The sequence below is a fragment of the Ruditapes philippinarum genome, unplaced genomic scaffold, assembly GCF_026571515.1.
Source record: "Ruditapes philippinarum isolate M1 unplaced genomic scaffold, ASM2657151v2 ctg1588_1_1_1_1, whole genome shotgun sequence".
Lineage (NCBI taxonomy): Eukaryota > Metazoa > Mollusca > Bivalvia > Venerida > Veneridae > Ruditapes > Ruditapes philippinarum.
The window spans coordinates 296,586-316,527 of record NW_026857741.1 but is presented as its reverse complement, the minus strand read 5'-3'; the positions used below and the strand labels follow the sequence as shown (position 1 = coordinate 316,527).

The window sequence follows — 19,942 nt, the reverse complement described above, 5'->3', positions numbered from 1 at the left end:
TGAATGAGAATAGTGAAAAACATCAGCATTGGAATTTCGCCTGTAAGTACCTGCAGAGAGAGATATCATATTGGCACAGTCTATTCATAAAGCAGACGATAAAAATCACGCGGAGTAATGATGAGAGAAAATACTATTTCCTGTGTTTCGAATCGTTTTGCGTTAATTTGTGCTGCAAAAAATTTGAAATAATTCTGGAAGTATGATCATCTTTTATTTATGTAAATAGTTAAGATTAGGAAGAAGCAAAAAGCACAAACAAGCTTATCCATGCTTATTGTTACATGTATTTTAAAAGCAACTAACACCATATTTGTGGATTAACGGTCCTGGATTTATTTTTGTTGAAGTATCATACTAAACAACAACAACAAAATGGAATCTGAAGAGGAAAACGATCAAATTTTCCGCCAACTTAAAAAGCAAAAATCTGTTAAAATAGCAGACGACAAAACGGACATAGTTGAAGTAAAAGAAAAGCATGGGCCCTTATACATGTCTATACCCAAACTTCCTCTCGGTGCTGCAGTGACGTGTTGTCTTTTAAACATTGTTCTGCCTGGTTTCGGTAAGTACAATGTATAATGAACACTAAATTTGTTTTCACCAAGGTCTTAAGTAGTAAAAGTAGTTATGGAAAAGGAATCAACTGATGATTTTGAAACATATCCCTCGTAAGTAGTACATACTAATTATAAAATGCATTCAATCATAGTTACGTGTTTCATACGTCAAACCAAAGAATGATGGGTTTTAAATGTCTTATAAAGTTACCAATATTTTCTAATGTTTCTATAATATGAATAATATGTAAGCTTCATGTATATCACAAAAACAGGAGTTAATACTTTTATTTTCTGGTGGCCTTATTTTCAAAAATGATATAATTTATAACTGTGAACAGGACTGTCGGTTACAACTTATTGCTTTATGACATCTTTGAACTTTATGTACTATAAATATTGTTTGTAAAGCAAGCAGTAAACAATCAGAATATGAATTGTCTTGCATCCCTGATATAAAATCTCAGACAACCTTTTCGATAATGAAATTCGCATTTTAAATTCTGCTGCAGTGTTCATCATATGATATTGATACTTTCATTTGGAAAGAAGTAAGAAAAGGGTAAAATGGCAACTCGATAGGTCTTAGATAGTGGAATAAACAAGATATTTGCAAATCAGGCTAGTTAAAGTCAGTACCAAACCATGCATTTTTTAGTATCCCGAAGCTGCCACTATTTTAGATCTTTATGACTAACAGTATTTTAAAAACAAAAATTGCAATTCACTCTGTTTGTCGTTACTAAGGCGACTGCCGAAAATCTAAGAGCATCCATGTCAGCATAATGAATCCAATACGCCTACTGTTTCATTAACTACTACGCCTTGTGTACCGTATAAGAATGGTTTACTAGCTTGCATTAACAACCTTATAGACTGGCAGATGGACATATAGTAGACTATCTTTTCAAGTATACGAGTGACATTATTTCCCTTTTTGTTTTTATTGTTTGTATACTTCTCCACATTTTAAAGACTTGTACGCAGATCTCTATGTTTTACAGGAGTTTGTGGCTGTAGGGCATGTTTTACTGCAATAAAGTTCAAATCAAATAATGCCATAGAGCCTATTAAACAATTTACGAAACGTGTAAAATACACACACAAAAAACTTCTGGAAAATTTTAGATGATCTAAAAAATGTTTAATCTTAACTGATACAATTTCAATAAATTTATGACTATTTTAATGATCGTACTCGTAAAACTAGAGTTTCCCCCACAGTCTCTTTTCTGCAAAGAAAGCAGTGCAGACTCTGACAGTATTAACTGTCTACAATATTATAGTATAACTAATCTAGTATTGGCTAAAAACAAAACATACTATCATAACGTAATTTGTGTGTGTAAAGTAACAGATATATTTCACATCTTCATACTTTGATTACTTATATAATGTACAGTTGGTTATTTTTATCTTTGTTGTAAAATTAATGCATTTATTTACAAATCGCTTTTCTGTAATTTAACTTGTATATGCTTCTTTAACAATTTTTAAAAAAAATATATATAAACCAAATAAGATTTCCATCTCTATTTCAAAAACTTTAAACTTCTAAACTTTACTGTTTATGTTATATTTAGTTAATTAAGTTAAGGTATATCACGTGTATTTTATCAAACCAATATTGTGCAAGTGCTGCCTGTCACTGTTTAAGTTTAAAAAGATAAGTCAAGTATTTCCAGAATAGAATACAGCGAATATTTAGTGTAGATTTAATATACACTCAGAATGTTTTACAAGGCATAATTATGACCGTGAAATGCATATGTCTATAAGTGAATCTAGCCTAAATTGAACCTTTTCTCAGCTCGAACTCGGTGCAAAGAAAATGGCAACTGCAATTTTTTCATTCAATTTAAAGTAATGGCATATCAAGTATAATTGATATCATGCATTTTCCGTATTTACTATCTGTCTTTGTTTTCTTTTAATCACATGAAACAATCTGGTTTTAGTTTTGTTATAAAATCACATTATCTTGCCATGTTTTTCTTGGATTGTAATCAACGTTTTGTTGTTTTTCTTTGATTAAGGTAATTAAATTTTCATTGTAATTTAGTGAACGAGATTTGTAATGCATCAAAGGATTCATCCTCGTTGTGCAAAACAGAAAAGATGTTACTGCGTGTGAGTTTAGTAACGAAATATCGAATACAGTATGCCAAACAATATCAACAAATGTCTTTCAAATGCCAAAATTAATATCAGTTTTCATTAACAACAACACAAAATATTCTCAAGAATGCAAGGTACTCATGATGCCGGGACACGTAAGAAAACCTTCGATTAGATAATATTAGAAGACCTTCCTTTTACAGGATATAAAAGGGGAAAAGTACCATAATAAAAAGAGTTTAAATGTTAAAATAATCGTCTTTATTCCTTGAAAAAGAAACAGTCTGACCAAAAACAAAGTATACATTATGATTAAAAATATGAGTCCAAAAGAGATCATATTATATTTTGTCAATAACAATTATTGACATATAGCCCGCTTAGCTAAATAGGTAAAGCAAAACTTTTGTAATCCAGGAGTCGCTTGTTTGATGTTGAGTGTATGGTAATATGTCATGTGGAATTTGCAGTAAGATAATTGAGGAGCAATTGTAGAGTAATAACTGGTTAGTTATCACCAAGATCATTTTCTATTTTCACATCATTTAAAAGACCAATCTTACAAATCTAAGTCAATAACTTATGCCATTTGTTTATATTTATGTGATATTGTTTTAATCTTTTTTATAACCAAATTTTAAATTATTTGAAAATGAGAATTTAAATGACATGATAAATTTTCAAACCATTATTTTGTACTTGATTGCTTTCATGTGTAAAACGCCTTTTATATGTGGCTTTATTTGTATGGGTTCACAATATTGATACTAAAAAGGTGAGCAATGTTGAGGAATTTGTTAATATTTTATAATCATATCTAAAAATGTTGTATAACATTACATTATTTTACAAGACCAAACATTTTGATAGTATCTGAATCGTCTGGTTAGTGTGTGATATTCCCTCTCCAAACGGAACAGGGCAGACGAAGGTACCAAGACAGATCATTGACAAAATAATTACTCTTGTTGTAGTTCAGATAATTTGTGAGTGATTATATGCGAGTCTGCATAAGGCATAATATTTCTGTATAATTACTGATTGATTTTTCCTGGGAATTGTTGATGAGCTGGAAATTTTGGCAACAATGTTGGTCTACTATATATTTATTTCTATATCAATTCTTTCTTGAAAACAGGTTCTCAAGCGTTTCACTGCTTGTTTCCAAGTAGGAAAATAAATAATACTGCAACAAACTTTATTTATAATTTGAAAATTACAAGAAATGTCGTGCAATGGCAGAAAGAAAGAGACTAGAATACAGTCGTGTTATATTATACAACCGGCATTTTAATCCTCAACTGATCAAAGAAAGCCTGCATATTGGTAATTTAGCCGATTGTTTTTATATATTCCTACTTATTTAATTTTATATTACACGACATCAGGATGTGCCATCGAAACTACTTTACGATTAAATTTTGAAAATGGATGATAATTAAAAAAGAAACAACAAAACATAAAAAACTAAAAAACAACAACAACAATTGTTCCGATACAAAACAGTTGGTTTTTATAAATTACAATTTACATTTTTCATTCATTGAGAATTTAATCAGAACAAATGCACTGTTATCAAATCGATTTCCTATCAAATTTACAGTATTGATTATTTTCAATTGCCAATTTGCTTTTTATAAAAATATTTATGAAACCTTCTGGAAAATTTCTACATATTTTCGTGAAAGATTGTACATTTAACAGACACGCCTCCCGTAATACTATGAATAAGAAAAGATAACATATAAACATTGGAATTCCTTCTTTTTTAACCTGTAGAAAGATGTAGCATTCTTACAAAGTCTGTTTGTAAAGTTAGAGGATAGAAAATAATGAATTCTATTTCCTGAAGTTATACCTTTAGCTTTATTGTACGTTACGATGAATGGAAATAATATGGAAACATTAAACGTTTTATCTAGGGAAGAGAATTAAATCGACCTAATCCAATGAACTGTGTTTATAATGGAGAAGGATAAAGCAAATTATTTGAAGATCTTGCGTTTCCTCTTTAAGAAAGAGACATTATAACATATTATGTTATTTAGTATTGAGTGGAGCATATTGTAAATGGATTAAGGACTCCTTCCTCGTCGTTAATTTGTATTTTCTGTTACTTTAATTTGTGGTTTGTTGTAAATGGCAAGACATATGTAAAGATGATGTTTAACGTTAACGTCCCCTTATCATTCGTAACGTCCGTCGTTACGTCCATTAGCTACAGTGGCTGATTTGTTCTATGTTGTACTTTTGTTCTACACTTTATTGTGCTTTCTCCAACAATACAATGGTGACAATACTACAGAACGATGGACGGTCACCATTTATCTGTCGTGTTTCTCCATCGTACTGTCGTATTGTTACCATATAATTGCCGTACATTCACCATCGTACTGTCGTACTGTCAGAGTCGTACTGTCATGTGTCTCGCTTTCCGTTCTCAGAGGAAACTTACTGGCCTTAACGAAACACCGTAAACAAGTGATTGCACACGTTTCAATATCGGTGTTACTGCAGTGGAGATTGTCTTTTAAAAATAATTTACCATGGTATGTTTTGATAGACATATTTAAGCAGGATTTAAGTTAACAATGTTATGATTGAAATTTTACAAACTGAATTTGCTCTTATTACCTTTGACAGACATTTTATTTCATATCATTTTAAGGTTTTAAATTGATAGATATTTATTAACAAGTCATTCGGTAGATCAACATTAATCAAGAACTGCAAAGACGTTTCGCCACACTAACAAAATTGTGTCTATGTCATTACTTATGGTGTGTATATAATATTTCGATAAAGCTTTTACCGGCTTTCTGTATATCGTCACAAATTGTTCGGAACAAATCATCGAACATTTCTAGCAGTCTAACATCGTTCATTTAGTACATTGGATAGCCTTACATATACTAATTTTACAAAAAAAAGACACAAGATAAATTAATAAAAAATAGAGGCCGGTTTTACTATAGAAGTATTGTATCCTAGATAACGCACGTTTTGGAATCCACCGAATCATATAAACATTATTCACTTGAAACTGTGCAGTGTCTTGCTTGTTATTGCTGTATTAACTCAAGCAAGGTATTTTCTGTTTATAAACTAATTTAATCAACACGTGCTCATTTTATTTGAAGCAGAGAAATAAACACGTCTTAAAATCTTATATATGATGGATGATAAGGTGAATTAAACACATGTTTTTCCTGGCAGCAGTACTGGTAATGCTTTTCTTCAAATTATAAATTACATTTGCAATTTGAATTAACTGTTTTCTGATATATGCATTACACAAACGCAATACAAACAAACATTGAACAAACTTTCATTTAAGAATTTAGATGATAAATAACCTCTGATGTTTTGTTATAACTTATACAATTTAGTTTTGTTTGAAAAAAAAAGACATTGCTTGTTTGTCTGTTTTAGTTATGGGAATACACGTAACTGTGCATATAAATGATCACATCCTCAACCAATATAATAAGCTTTTATATTTTGCAGATAGTTATAAACTTTATATATAGCTTTTAGATATTAAGTAACTTATACTTAATGTTCAGAATAAAACGACCCAAATTATGCTGAAAGTCTTAATCAAAATACATCTTTTAAATGGTTCTTAAACCGTTTTTCTCTTCATTTTAAACGGTTTTTACGTATTCAGGTTAAACATAAAATCCCACCATGACAATATGGTCATAATGTTCTTTCACCACTTAACCACAATTATTTTTTTCTTAATGGCAAATATAATCCTCGCAGAGAAGAATGTTTTATTTCGTGTGTTGTCTGCCAAATAAATGTAATTAAATATAACACGGAAATAGATAAAAATGGAAACATTGAACGAAGCTGATTTATCTCTATTTTAATTTGCTAAATGGTTTGATCACTGAACTGTTTATTTAACTATGTTTACTTATAGGAAATTTGATTTCAATTAAAGGTTTTTAGCACATTGGTTCCAAACACAATTTTCCATGGCATATTTATGATATATTTAAGAATATAAATGAAAATTTCATTAAGCACGAAACGAAATACATTGATTAAAGTAAAAATACATGTAAGATTAAAAACTACGATTGTAAATAAAGTTTTCAATAGAATTCAAACTTATATAGTATTAAGACTTAAAGTCTAAATAACAATGTTAAAGGGACCTCTCTATTGTCAATTCGGAACCGGAACATTCATCATTTCTAAGGTCAGTTCCATAATTTGCACTGACTGAATGGCAAAACGACAGGGCGACAAGGACTAGTCTACAATGGTTGTATGTCTATAATAAGTTGTCGCCAGCAGGCTATGAGTAAAGCAAGTTACCTTTAGTATCTTTACGATCTTAAGAGCTCTGAAGAACTATTGGATATTTTGTAGACAGTTCCATTTTTTAAATGAAAAATGCCCTACTCATGACGTAAATATTTCTTTACTGTATGGCGGCCATGTTTAGATAAAATTGCACTTTCATATATATCGACAAATTCTTTAGTATTAACCAAGTTGACAATTTTTTTACATCCTGAGAAGCATTAACTTTTTCCAAATGTCAACTTATGAAAGAATATGTAACTTACAATCTGACACATACAATGATTTAACATGAGCAAAGGTTCAAATTGAATATTTGTGGATTACATTAACTATTTGTGTTTGAAGATTTGCTAATACATTACTTGCTAAGCATGCTCTTCAAAATCACCGTTGTCATATTAAACTTGTCTCAATTTATTATTCCTTAGAAAGTTTTGATGTCAATTTAACTGATAATATTTTGTAAACATGACGTTGGCATACACTCAAAAACGAAATATACGAAGTCGCTTAAAATGACCAAACATAATTATCCATGGCATATTTATGATATAATTAAGAATATGAATGAAAATGTCATTAAGCACGAAACGAAAAAACAAGAGAGAATAGATCTAATATTGGTCAAACGTTTCTAGAATAAAATGAAGCGAATATTATGTTTAGTTTTAATATGCACTCAGAATGTTTACAATGCATAATAATGACTGTAAAATACCTATAGGTAAATTTAACCTAAATTGAGCCTTGTCTCAGATCCAACTCGGTGCAAAAAAATAGCAACAACATTTTTTATTCAATTTTCAATAATGGCATATCACGTATAATTGATATCATGCATTTTCTGTATTTGCAAAACTTGCAGACTATCTGTCTTTGTTTTCTTGTAATCACATGAAACAATCTGGCTTTAGTTTTATTATAAAATCCCATTATCTTGCCATGTTTTTGGATTGTAATCAACTTTTTGTTGTTTATCTTTGATTAAAGTAATCAAATTTCGATTGTAATTTAGTGAAAAAGATTATTAATGCATCAAAGGATTCAGCCTCGTTAAGATGTTACTGCGTGTGCTTTTAGTAACGAAATGTCGAATACAGTATGCCAAACAATATCAACAAAATGTAATGTCTTTCAAATGCCAAAATTATTATCAATTTTCATTAACAACAATACGAAACATTCTTTAGAACGCAATGTACAAAATGTAAGTTACTCATGATGCCGGGACACGTAAGAAAACCTTCGATTAGATAATATTGGAAGACTTTCTTTTACAGGATATTTATGTATTGTCCAGGTCAAGCAAATATAACTGGCAAGACGAACTTGTTTGGTATGAGATAAAACACAACACTTAGGTTGAATGAAATAGGGCATTTATTAAATGCCATAAATGACAAATGTTACATAATAACAAACATGACAAATGTTACATAATAACAAACATGGCATGTACATATTTGTATCGAAATAACCAAACTGGGAGGTAAAAACCGCCAGATTATGATAACATTGTAATGTAATTCAAATAGATTACAATCTTAACAAAAGTTATGTAAGATGACAAAGTTGAACCAAAAACCATCTACATAAAATATAATAAAATGGATTGCTGATCAAAAACAATTGACCAGAAAAAATAAATATTTTCCAAATCGTGGTCGACTCGCCCAGGAAAAACCATAGTTTGGAAACCTGTGCCCTTTTATCTTGTGTCTAGTACCACTTGATGTAGGGCTCCATCCTTGGAAAATAGTTAAACATTCTATACATTAAAAAGTGTATAACATATGACTAGATCGTAAGTATTTATGACAACAAATAGAAAAATATTTGAAAGAGATAATATAACATCGACTAGTTTTATAAATCTTTGCATGAACAATATACATAATTATTATATATATATATATATAGTGTATCTCATGAATAGTTGCACAAATAATTGAGATAAACAATAAGTGAAACAACTGATTCATTAAGAATAAATGAAATGGTATTTATATCAACATCAAAAATTGAAAGAGGAGGATGGAGTTGGAGGAGGTGGATTTTAGTAAACAGAAAGGCGAGAATCATTCCTCGCCAAAATTATTTCTTTGTGATAGATCTAATGTAATCATTGGTTAATTAACATCACATGATTTAAGTCTTGATATCGATTGGCTAAGACGTACTTGGCTAAAACCTGACCCGTAACGGCTAAAAAACCTGACCCGTAATATTCTGTACAGTAATGAGTATAGGGACAGAACAATGACATAAATTATTTTATGTGGGCATAAAATCTATTTTATGTATTGTCCAGGTCAAGCAAATATAACTGGCAAGACGAACTTGTTTGGTATGAGATAAAACACAACACTTAGGTTGAATGAAATAGGGCATTTATTAAATGCCATAAATGACAAATGTTACATAATAACAAACATGACAAATGTTACATAATAACAAACATGGCATGTACATATTTGTATCGAAATAACCAAACTGGGAGGTAAAAACCGCCACAAAGGGAACCTTCCGCCACCCAGGGAGACTTGACTAGGGATGAGCTTGACCTGTAATAAGGATTGAAACAGAGGGGCTAAATTTGCCGAAGTTACCATTAATTTAATCAAGTCATGTTAGGACAAAAATGTTACGACAAATCATATATCTAATGACAATATTATAATATGTGTAGAATTAATGTCTAACATTTAAATGGATCCTGACTTGTTCTTTAAATATATGTGGACTGCAGCCTTAAACTGTCAGGCACATTACAGGATATGCTATTGTAAACCAGCAACTGAGTTAATAGACCAAATAATTAGCTGTGAAAATACTTATAACAATTACATTATATATGTATTATTGAGACATCTGACAGTATGCATTATCCGGACTGTTTCAACGTCTAAACTGATTGTAACAAATAGAGGTATGAATCAATTTATAGTTTCAAACTATGTGTAATGGAAAATTGTTACAAGATATACTAGTCATCAATGACAATGAAACTAGAAAAAATTCTTTTTTAAATTAGAAATTAGGAATGGATTATTATTGTATCAGCAACCAGATATCCTTCAATGGTGAACAGCCAAAATTGCATGGCCATGGCTTCCAAGTTGCAGTCATCAAACTTAGCACAGGCCCCTAGCCTGTGAAACTAGTTCATGAAGTGAAAAATATACAAAAATTTAGTTAAATATATAGTAGTATGAATTCAAAACTGAATTTGGGCTAGTAGATTGTAAATTAAAATTTTAAATGCATAGACTGGAGTATGTCAACAGTGCGTGGCACCTTAGACATTTAAAACATACACATCTCCTATGTAAGGTATGTGACATTGAATTTCAGTTAGTATCTTCAATTTGCGTAAGTCCTAGCGGATATGCCAATTCTTTCGAATCATTTATTCGTTAAACCTTTAAAATGCATTAAACCAAAATAGATGTAAATGTCAATTTGTTCGCTATACGTTTTCCAATTATCAGTTAAGACCTAATGTAGAATTGAAATCAAAATTGTAAAATATCTAATTAAACCTTATTTATGCATTTGACCTAAATACATGTGAGTCTGACGTGTCTAATGTTAATTTGTTCATTATATGATTGTTGCATGAAAAATATAAATTAATGTATTAAGTAAGGATAAAGAGAAAAAGTTTCTATACAAGACTAGACTCTTCCAAAAAATTATAAAGTAACAAGACCTTTGAACAAGATGTGAATGTAAACATTTCTACAATAATACATAAAAACCTTCAGTACAAATGTACTTATAACATTTACATAAATCCCTTCAACTAGTGATATTAATATCATGCAGTAGCATGAACACAATCTGAAATTATATGTATGATTAATTAAGAAACCTGCAGCCTTGTACTGTCAGATTTATAAAACCTTTATGAAGCCAAATTGTGCATATCTGCCACAAGATATACATACAGTATGTATAACGTACTGCAGCCTTTAACTGTCAGTAATTTAAAAGATTGTAATGGCACTCAGTTTGCTGAAATTCACTGCTTTTTCTATATATAAAGATCTGCTGCCTTATACCGACAGATCTTAAATTACGAAAAATTAAAGTGTAAAACTGTAACCTAGATTAATTAAAAACTTATGTATTTAAGACATGATGTGGAAATCTCCCGCGGCCTTTTATAAAGGCTGTATTTCCTGACTAGATATTGGACATTTTTCTTGCGCGGGCTAGTAGGGTTCCCATACATGATTAATTTGAAAAAGAACTTCTGGCATGATGTAACAATGTATCTATGTACAATTAAAATCCAATTTCATATCAAATTAAAGCATCAGCCGTGCAGAATGGATAGAATAAACTAAGCCAAGCTGACAAGACAGTACATAATTTGTGACTTGAAAACAAATTGCAAAGCATTTAAACTAAGCAATGCACACTATTAAAATTTATGAATGAAGGCAAATCGCGTCAACTAAGCAATGCCTAATACAGCAATGGTATGCTGAAATAATATCAAGGCGTGTAAACTAAGCCAAGCTGACCAGTACAGACAAACAAATGGCAAAGCGTATCAACTAAGCAATGCCTAATACAGCAAGGGTATGCTGAAATAATAGCAAGGCGTGTAAACTAAGCCAAGCCGACCAGTACAGACAAACAAATGGCAAAGCGTGTCAACTAAGCAATGCCTAATACAGCAATGGTATGCTGAAATAATAGCAAGGCGTGTAAACTAAGCCAAGCTGACCAGTACAGACAAACAAATGGCAAAGCGTGTCAACTAAGCAATGCCTAATACAGCAATGATATGCTGAAATAATAGCAAGGCGTGTAAACTAAGCCAAGCTGACAAGTACAGACAAACAAATGGCAAAGCGTGTAAACTAAGCAATGCCTAATACAGCAATGGTATGCTGAAATAATAGCAAGGCGTGTAAACTAAGCCAAGCTGACCAGTACAGACAAACAAATGGCAAAGCGTGTCAACTAAGCAATGCCTAATACAGCAATGATATGCTGAAATAATAGCAAGGCGTGTAAACTAAGCCAAGCTGACAAGTACAGACAAACAAATGGCAAAGCGTGTAAACTAAGCAATGCATAGTACAATAATGGTATGTTGAAAGAATAGCAAGGCGTGTAACTAAACCAAGATGACAAGACAAGTACAGAATCTATTTCTGGTTTATAAAAGGTGTAATTATTAGCTCAGCAATCTGAATACCATTACTTCTTATGTTATTTCAACTGTCTTGGGCAATAAATATGAATTTCCTTGAAGCTGTGTAAAACATGTATGCCAACATCAGTTTATTCATTATCTGACTCAACCTTGAAAACTATGAAACATGTAATGAAAGGCTGCTAATGTACTGATGAAAGCATTGTCTTAGGTCCCAGGTCCGCTTGCACTATTAATTCAACGATAATGATTGCTCCCTCGACTAGTCTTGGTTTTTGCAGGATTTACTGGACATTCTTGGTATTTGGCTTTTCCTTGTTGTGGACCTGAATAACAGGTGTAAGGAGAATTTGTGGCCGTTTCATCTGAAAAATATGAATTATTTTGTCATTAAGGTAGACTAAATGTATGAAATGTAATTGATTATTAAATTAATTCTGATAGGATAATTATGAGTGAACTATAAACTAAATCACACTCGCACTGACTGTAAACTAAACCATGTGTGAATAAATAAGTGTGAACTGTAAATTAAATCACGCAGACATGGGCTTTAAACTAAACCATGTACAATAGGATATGTGTGAACTGTAAACTAAAGCACACTCACATGGACTGTAAACTAAACCATGTGTAAATAGGCGTGAACTGTAAACTAAATAACGCAGACATGGACTTTAAACTAAGCCATGTATAATATGATAAGTGTGAACTGTAAACTAAATCACACTCACATGGACTGTAAACTAACCATGTGTAGAAAATAGGCGTGAACTGTAAACTAAATCACGCAGACATTGTCTATAAACTTAAGCAATGTATAATTGGATATGCGAGAACTCTAAACTCAATCACACTCACCAGGAGTGTAAACTAAACCATGTGTAGAAAATATGCGTGTAAACTAAACCATGTGTATCATCGGTAAACTAAATCACTAAGACATGGTCTATAACCGTAGCCATGTATCATGGGATGTGTGCGAATTGTAAACAAAATCACACTTACATACATGTACATGTATTATAAAACTATGTGTGAACTGTAAACTTTATCAAGCAGACATGGATTATAAACCAAGTCATTTATCATACGATGCGTATAATTATAAACAAAATCACACTCACATGGATCGTCAACTATATTGTGTTGAAAATGTGTACTAAATGTTAACTAAGTCCCGCAGACATAAAACTATATATTAAGCCATGTATACTAGAATATGTATAAATGCAACTAACACGGACTGTAAACTAACCTTGTGTTGTAATCGTGTTTAAACTGTTGTAAAACCAGTCATAGAATTTAACACTGGTCCTAGGCCAGTGAAAATTAGTTCAGGTCAGTGTAAATTTAAAGAAAATTTGATTAAGTGTATAGTAGAATAAATTCAAAATTAGAATTCAGAACAGTAATTTTGAATCTTAAATTCAATAACTGAAAAAAAAAAAAAAAAAAAAAAAAAAAAAAACAAAAAAACAAAACAGGGAAACATGAATGTATGGAAATTATAAACTAAATCACACTTACTGTATTTAGTTGGAGTCAACAAAAAAAATGTAAAATTAAAAAGAAATAAGGCTAAATCGCTCCAATCTGGACTGTTACTTAACATGTTGCTAAATAATACTGCTATGATGATGTGTGTACAAATGTATAGTAGACTAGCAGAAAATCAACATGTACTATTATCTACTGTAATTAGAAGTTTGTGTGAACTGTAAATGAATTGGAAATAAGTGATAACTAACCTGCTAACATGACTAATATAGAATTTCAATTATGTGTCCAGGAAAAATTATGTCTGATTAATACTGCATTCTTGTACATTATCATTAGGAGAATAATTGATGACCAACAACAAACCCGGCAATGAATAACCTTATATATTATAAATATAAAGAAATTTACTCACTGATAAATTCATTAAGTAGATCTACTTCGAGTCATAATCAAAGCTTATTATATTAATTTGTTAAGACAAAGCAACAAACCTAGACTTCATCTGTTCATAGTTTGTATAACAGGGCAGGCAGACAATGCAGTAAAATACTGACTTTAGTACAATATAACTTAAAGACATAGTAAACAAAATACTTATCTTTTGAAATTGTCTGACAAATGAAATGCTTCGGGGCGGCGACCAAGCTGCTGTTCTTATCTCATTGAGGAGACGTAGCTGATCAGAGTAAGCATGTGGCATCCATCTGGTGTAAACAGGTAAATGTTGTTTAGACATGTCAACCATGAACCATTTATTCGCCATAAGTATGATCGTTTATGCTTATTTTGGCATATGTACAAAACTTGAACTGTTGAACAATGGTAACTTTCAGGACTCGTAAATAGTATGGTATCTACGAAATCTGTAATATATGACTAGCAACGTTTTGTGGATAAATTCTGATTTGTAAATGTCATTAGTTCCAACAGTGTCCAAAGGCCGGCACAACTGTTTCCCGACTGATGATGTCTCAAACTTTCAAAGCTCCCAAAAAAGTTGCATTTCTACAAAAATATGTCTGTGAAAATTAAATCCATATCGTAGATTACAATCGTTCTGTCTAAATTCCCGAGTCTCAAATGATATGAAATTTAATAACGAATGTAGAAATGTTCATTTGATAATAAATTGTTTCCTGTTACGATATCCTGCCCGTGTTGCCGTGAAATGAATTGCCATTTTCGTCACGAAATTGAATATGAAACGGGGGACACCGTCCCTAAAATTCGCTCCCAGCAGATTAATAAGATAACTGTTCATAGTAATACGTAATTAGTTCACTTTAAATAAAGCTTATGACTTCAAAAATAGATAAATTTTAGTAAACAGAAAGGCGAGAATCATTCCTCGCCAAAATTATTTCTTTGTGATAGATCTAATGTAATCATTGGTTAATTAACATCACATGATTTAAGTCTTGATATCGATTGGCTAAGACGTACTTGGCTAAAACCTGACCCGTAACGGCTAAAAACCTGACCCGTAATATTCTGTACAGTAATGAGTATAGGGACAGAACAATGACATAAATTATTTTATGTGGGCATAAAATCTATTAAATGGGGAAAAGTACCATAATAAAGAGAGGTTAAATGTTAAAATAATCATCTTTATTCCTTGAAAAAGAAACAGTCTGACCAAAAACAAAGTATACATTATGATTAAAAATATTAGTCCAAAAGAGATATCATTTTTTGTCAATAACAATTATTGACATATAGCCCGCTTAGCTAAATAGGTAAAGCAAAACGTTTGCAATCCAGGAGTCACTTGTTTGATGTTGAGTGTGTGGTTATATGTCATGTGGGATTTGCAGTTAGATAATTGAGGAGAAATTAAGGAGTAATAACTGACTAGTTATCGAGAAAAACCGGTAGGGGGACCAACCGCATAGATATAACTAAATGTGTGCTAAATCTACGTAATAACCAGAAAAACAAACAAGCAAATAAATAGCAAAAAATTAATTTCTCAACCAAGATCGTTTTCTATTTTCACATCATTTAAAAGACCAATCTTACAAATCGAAGTCAATAATCTATGCCATTTGTTTATATGTATGTGATATTGTTTTAATCTTTTTTATCATCCGATTTTAAATGTTTTAGAAAATGAGAAGTTAAATGACATGATAATTTTTCAAACCAATATTTTGTACTTGATTGCTTTCATGAGTAAAGCGCCTTTTATATGTAGCTATATTTGTATAAACATTTGTTAGGGTTCACAATATCGATACTAAAAGGGTAAGCAATGATGAGGAAATTGTTAATATTTTATAATCATATCAAAAAATGTTGTATAACGTTACATTATTTTACAAGACCAAACATTTTGATAGTATCTGAATCGTCTGGTTAGTGTGTGATATTCCCTCTCCAAACGGAACAGGGCAGACGAAGGTACCAAGACAGATCATTGAGAAAATAATTACTCTTGTTGTAGTTCAGATAATTTGTGAGCGATTATATATGAGTCTTCATAAGGCATAATATTTCTGTATAATCACTGATTGATTTTTCCTGGGAATTGTTGATGAGCTGGAAATTTTGGCAACATTGTTGGTCTACTTTATTTTCTATATTAATTCTTTCCTAAAAAACAGGTTTTTCAGCGTTTTGCTGCTTGTTTCCAGTAATAAAAATATAATTTTTCAAACTTTATTTATAATGTTAACATTACAATAAATGCCATGCATTGATAGAAAACAGAGATGTCGATGACAACATTCTTATCTTTATACATATATTAAACATTTATTTATTAAGTTTACAATGTTCTTTTAAAACATTAGCCTTATATTGAGGCAAGAATGTATAAAGTAACACTTTAAAACTTAACACGATTGCTTTGAATTTCTTTATTCATTTGTGACAAAATTACATTTGAATGTAACCATATATGTTTACCTGAATTATTTTTTGTGACTTCATAATATATTCGCCTACTTTTAACGACGAATGTATGACAAACGTCCTAAACTGTTTGATCAAAAACTTTCAAAACAGTAAAAGATAATATAATAAAATTTAAGAAAGTCTAGACTACAGTCGTGTTAAATTATACAACCGGCATTTCAATCCTCGGCTGATCAAAGAAAGCCTGTATATTGGCAAATTAAGGCACATCAGTATGTGCCGTCGAAACTACTTTACGATTAAATCTTGAAAATGGATGATAATGGAAAAAAAAAACACAAAAAAAAAAACACAAACAATTGTTTTGAGACAAAACAGTTAGTTATTATAAACTACAATTTTCAGTTTTTATTCATTGAGAATTTAACTAGAACAATTGCACTATTACCAAATCGAGTTTCGATCTAATTAAGACAATGTATTATTTTCAATTGCCGAGTGTTTTTATTATAAAGATATTTAGGAAACCTTCTGGGAAATGTCTACATATTTTTATGAAAGCGTGTACATTAAACATAAACACCTCCCGTAATACTATGAATAAGAAAAGATAACTTATAAACATTTGAAATTCCTTCTTTTTGAACCTGTAAACACATGTAGCATTCTTACAAAGTATGATTGTAAAGGTAGATGATAGAAAATAATGAATTATATTTCCTAAAGTTATACATTAAGATTTATTGTACATTACGATGGATGGAAATATTCTGGAAACATTAAGCATTTTATCTTGGGAAGAGAATTAAATCGATGTAATCCAATTTTATATGAACTGTATTTATAATGAACCAGGGAAAACCAAATTGATTGAAGATTTTGCGTTTCGTCTTTACGAAAGAAACATTATATCATATTATATTATTTAGTATTAAGTAGAGCATATTGTAAATGGATTAAGGATTCCATCCTCGTCGTTAATTTGTATTTTCTGTTACTTTAATTTATCGTTTGTTGTAAATGGCAAGAAATATATAAAGATAATGTTTAACGTTACCGTCCCCTTACCATTAGTTACGTCCGTCGTTACGTCCATTAGCTATAGTGGCTGATTTGTTCTATTTCGTAGTTTTGCTCACCACTTTGTGTTATTGTGTTTTCTCCAACAGTACGATGGTGACAATATGACAGCATGATGGACTGTCACCATCGTACTGTCGTGTTTCCCATCGTACTGTCGTATTGTCACCATCGTATTGTCATACTGTCTCTATCGAACTGTCCTACTGTCACAGTCGTACTGTCATGTTTCTTGCTTTCCTTTCTCAGAGAAAACTTGCTGGCCCTAACGGAATAAGTTTCAATATCGGTGTACCTGCAGTGGAGATTGTCTTTTAAACAATAATTTTACCATGGTATATTTTGATAGAACTATTAAAGCAGAATTTACAATGTAATGATTGAAATTATACAAACTTAATTTGCTCTTATTGCCTTTGACAGACATTGTATTTCATAGGATTTTAAGGTTTTGAATTGATAGATTCATTAATATCATTAACAAGAAATAAGGTAGGTCAAAATTAATCAAGATCTGCCATGACGTTTCACCACACTTACAAAATTGTTTCTATGTCATTGCTTATGGTGGGAATATAATATTTCGATAAATCTTGTACCGGCTTTCTGTATATCGTGTACATAATTTGACTCCACAAATCATCGAGCATTTCTGACAGTCTAACATCTTTTATTAAGTACATAGGACAGTCTTACATATACTAATTTTACAAAATAAAGGAAACAAAATAAATGAATAAAGAATCGAGGCCGGTTTTACAATAGAGATAAAGCACGTTTTGGAATCCACCGAATCATATATTTATTATTCACTAGAAACTGTGCAGTGTCTTTCTTCAGTGTCTGTGCAGTGTCTTGTTTATGCTGTATAAACTCAAGCAAGATAGTTTTTGTTCAGAAACTAATTAAATTCACATGTGCTCATTTTATTTGAAGCAGAGAAATAAACGCGTCTTAAAATATAATAAATGATGGATGATAAGGTGAATTAAACTCATATTAGATTGTTTAGATTTTAGATGATAATAAAGCTCTGGTTTGATTTTTGTTACAATATAATTATACAATTCAGTTTTGTTTGAAAAAAAGAAAACAAAACACAAACAAAAGACAAACGACATTGCTTGTTTTATAGTTAGTTTTTTTAGATAACATGTTTATTGCTTTTAAGCATGGTAAACAGGTAAATTTCTACCCTTTTTAATATCCTTGCTGCAGTGTTTATATGCTGCAATGTTTAAAGAAGTTATGAAAAAACTCGTTACTTTGCATGTAATAGATCACATCATCAACCAATAAAATAAGCAATTCATTATATTTTGCATATAGTTACAAACATTATATATAGCTTTTTATTATAAAGTATCTTAAATTAAAAGTTTAGTATAAAACGACCAAAATTATGCTGAAAATCTTAATCAAAAGACATCTTCTAAAATGGTTCTTAAACCGGTTTTCTCTTCATTGTGAAAGGTTGTTACGTATTTAAGTCAATTCATGTTGAATATAAAATCCCACCATGACATTATGGTCATAATGTTCTTTTACCACAATACCTCATTTCTAAATGGCAAATATTCCTCGCAGAGAAGAATGGTTTATTTCTGGTGTTGTCTGCCAAATAAATGTAATTAAATATCACACGGAAATATAGACAAAAATTTAAACCTAAATCTATCTCTATCTTAATTTGCTAAATGGTTTGATCTCTGAACTTTTTATTTGACTATATTTACTTATAGGAAATTTGATTTCAAGGTTTTAAGCCCATTGGTTCCAAATATAATTATTCATGGCATATTTATGATATAATTAAGAATATGAATATGAATGAAAATTTCATTAAGCACGAAACGAAATGCATTGCTTATAGTAAAAAAACATGTAATAAGATAAAAAAAACTACAATTGTAAATAAAGTTTTCGAAAGAATTCAAACTTATATAGTATTGACACCTCTCTATTGTTCAACCGAAATATTCATCATTTCTAAGTTGAGTTTCATAATTTGCACTGACTAAATAACAAAGGGCGCAGACCATGATCAGACGGTACGGATTTGTCTACACTGGCTGTATGGGTATAATTAGTTGTCGCCAGCAGGGGGGTATGGGTAAAGTAGATATCTTTACAGTCAAAAGAGCTCTGAAGAACTATTGGATAAACTTGTAAATAGTTCCATTCTTTTAAAATGAAAAATTGCTTTACTCATGACGTAGATATTTCTTTACTATATAGCGACCATGTTAAGAAGAAATTGTACTTTCATAGACATCAAAGCTTAGTTAGTATCAAACAAGTTTACACATGTTTGTACATCACA

General features: G+C 30.8%; 1 protein-coding gene across 2 annotated transcripts in view; it reads left to right on the top strand.

Annotated features, from left to right (window-relative positions):
- The window catches only part of LOC132750808 (protein stum homolog), a 62,439-nt gene that overhangs the window by 7,332 nt on the left and 35,165 nt on the right, over positions 1-19,942 (top strand). The window contains exon 1 of one of the 2 annotated variants that reach the window (XM_060740852.1): positions 48-568. The exons of the other annotated variant lie outside the window; for it this stretch is intronic. Within the exon in view, the coding sequence (XP_060596835.1) occupies positions 376-568 (193 nt within the window). The 5' untranslated portion in view covers positions 48-375. Of the gene's footprint in view, positions 1-47; positions 569-19,942 lie in introns of those variants that run through there. 2 annotated transcript variants of the gene reach the window in all.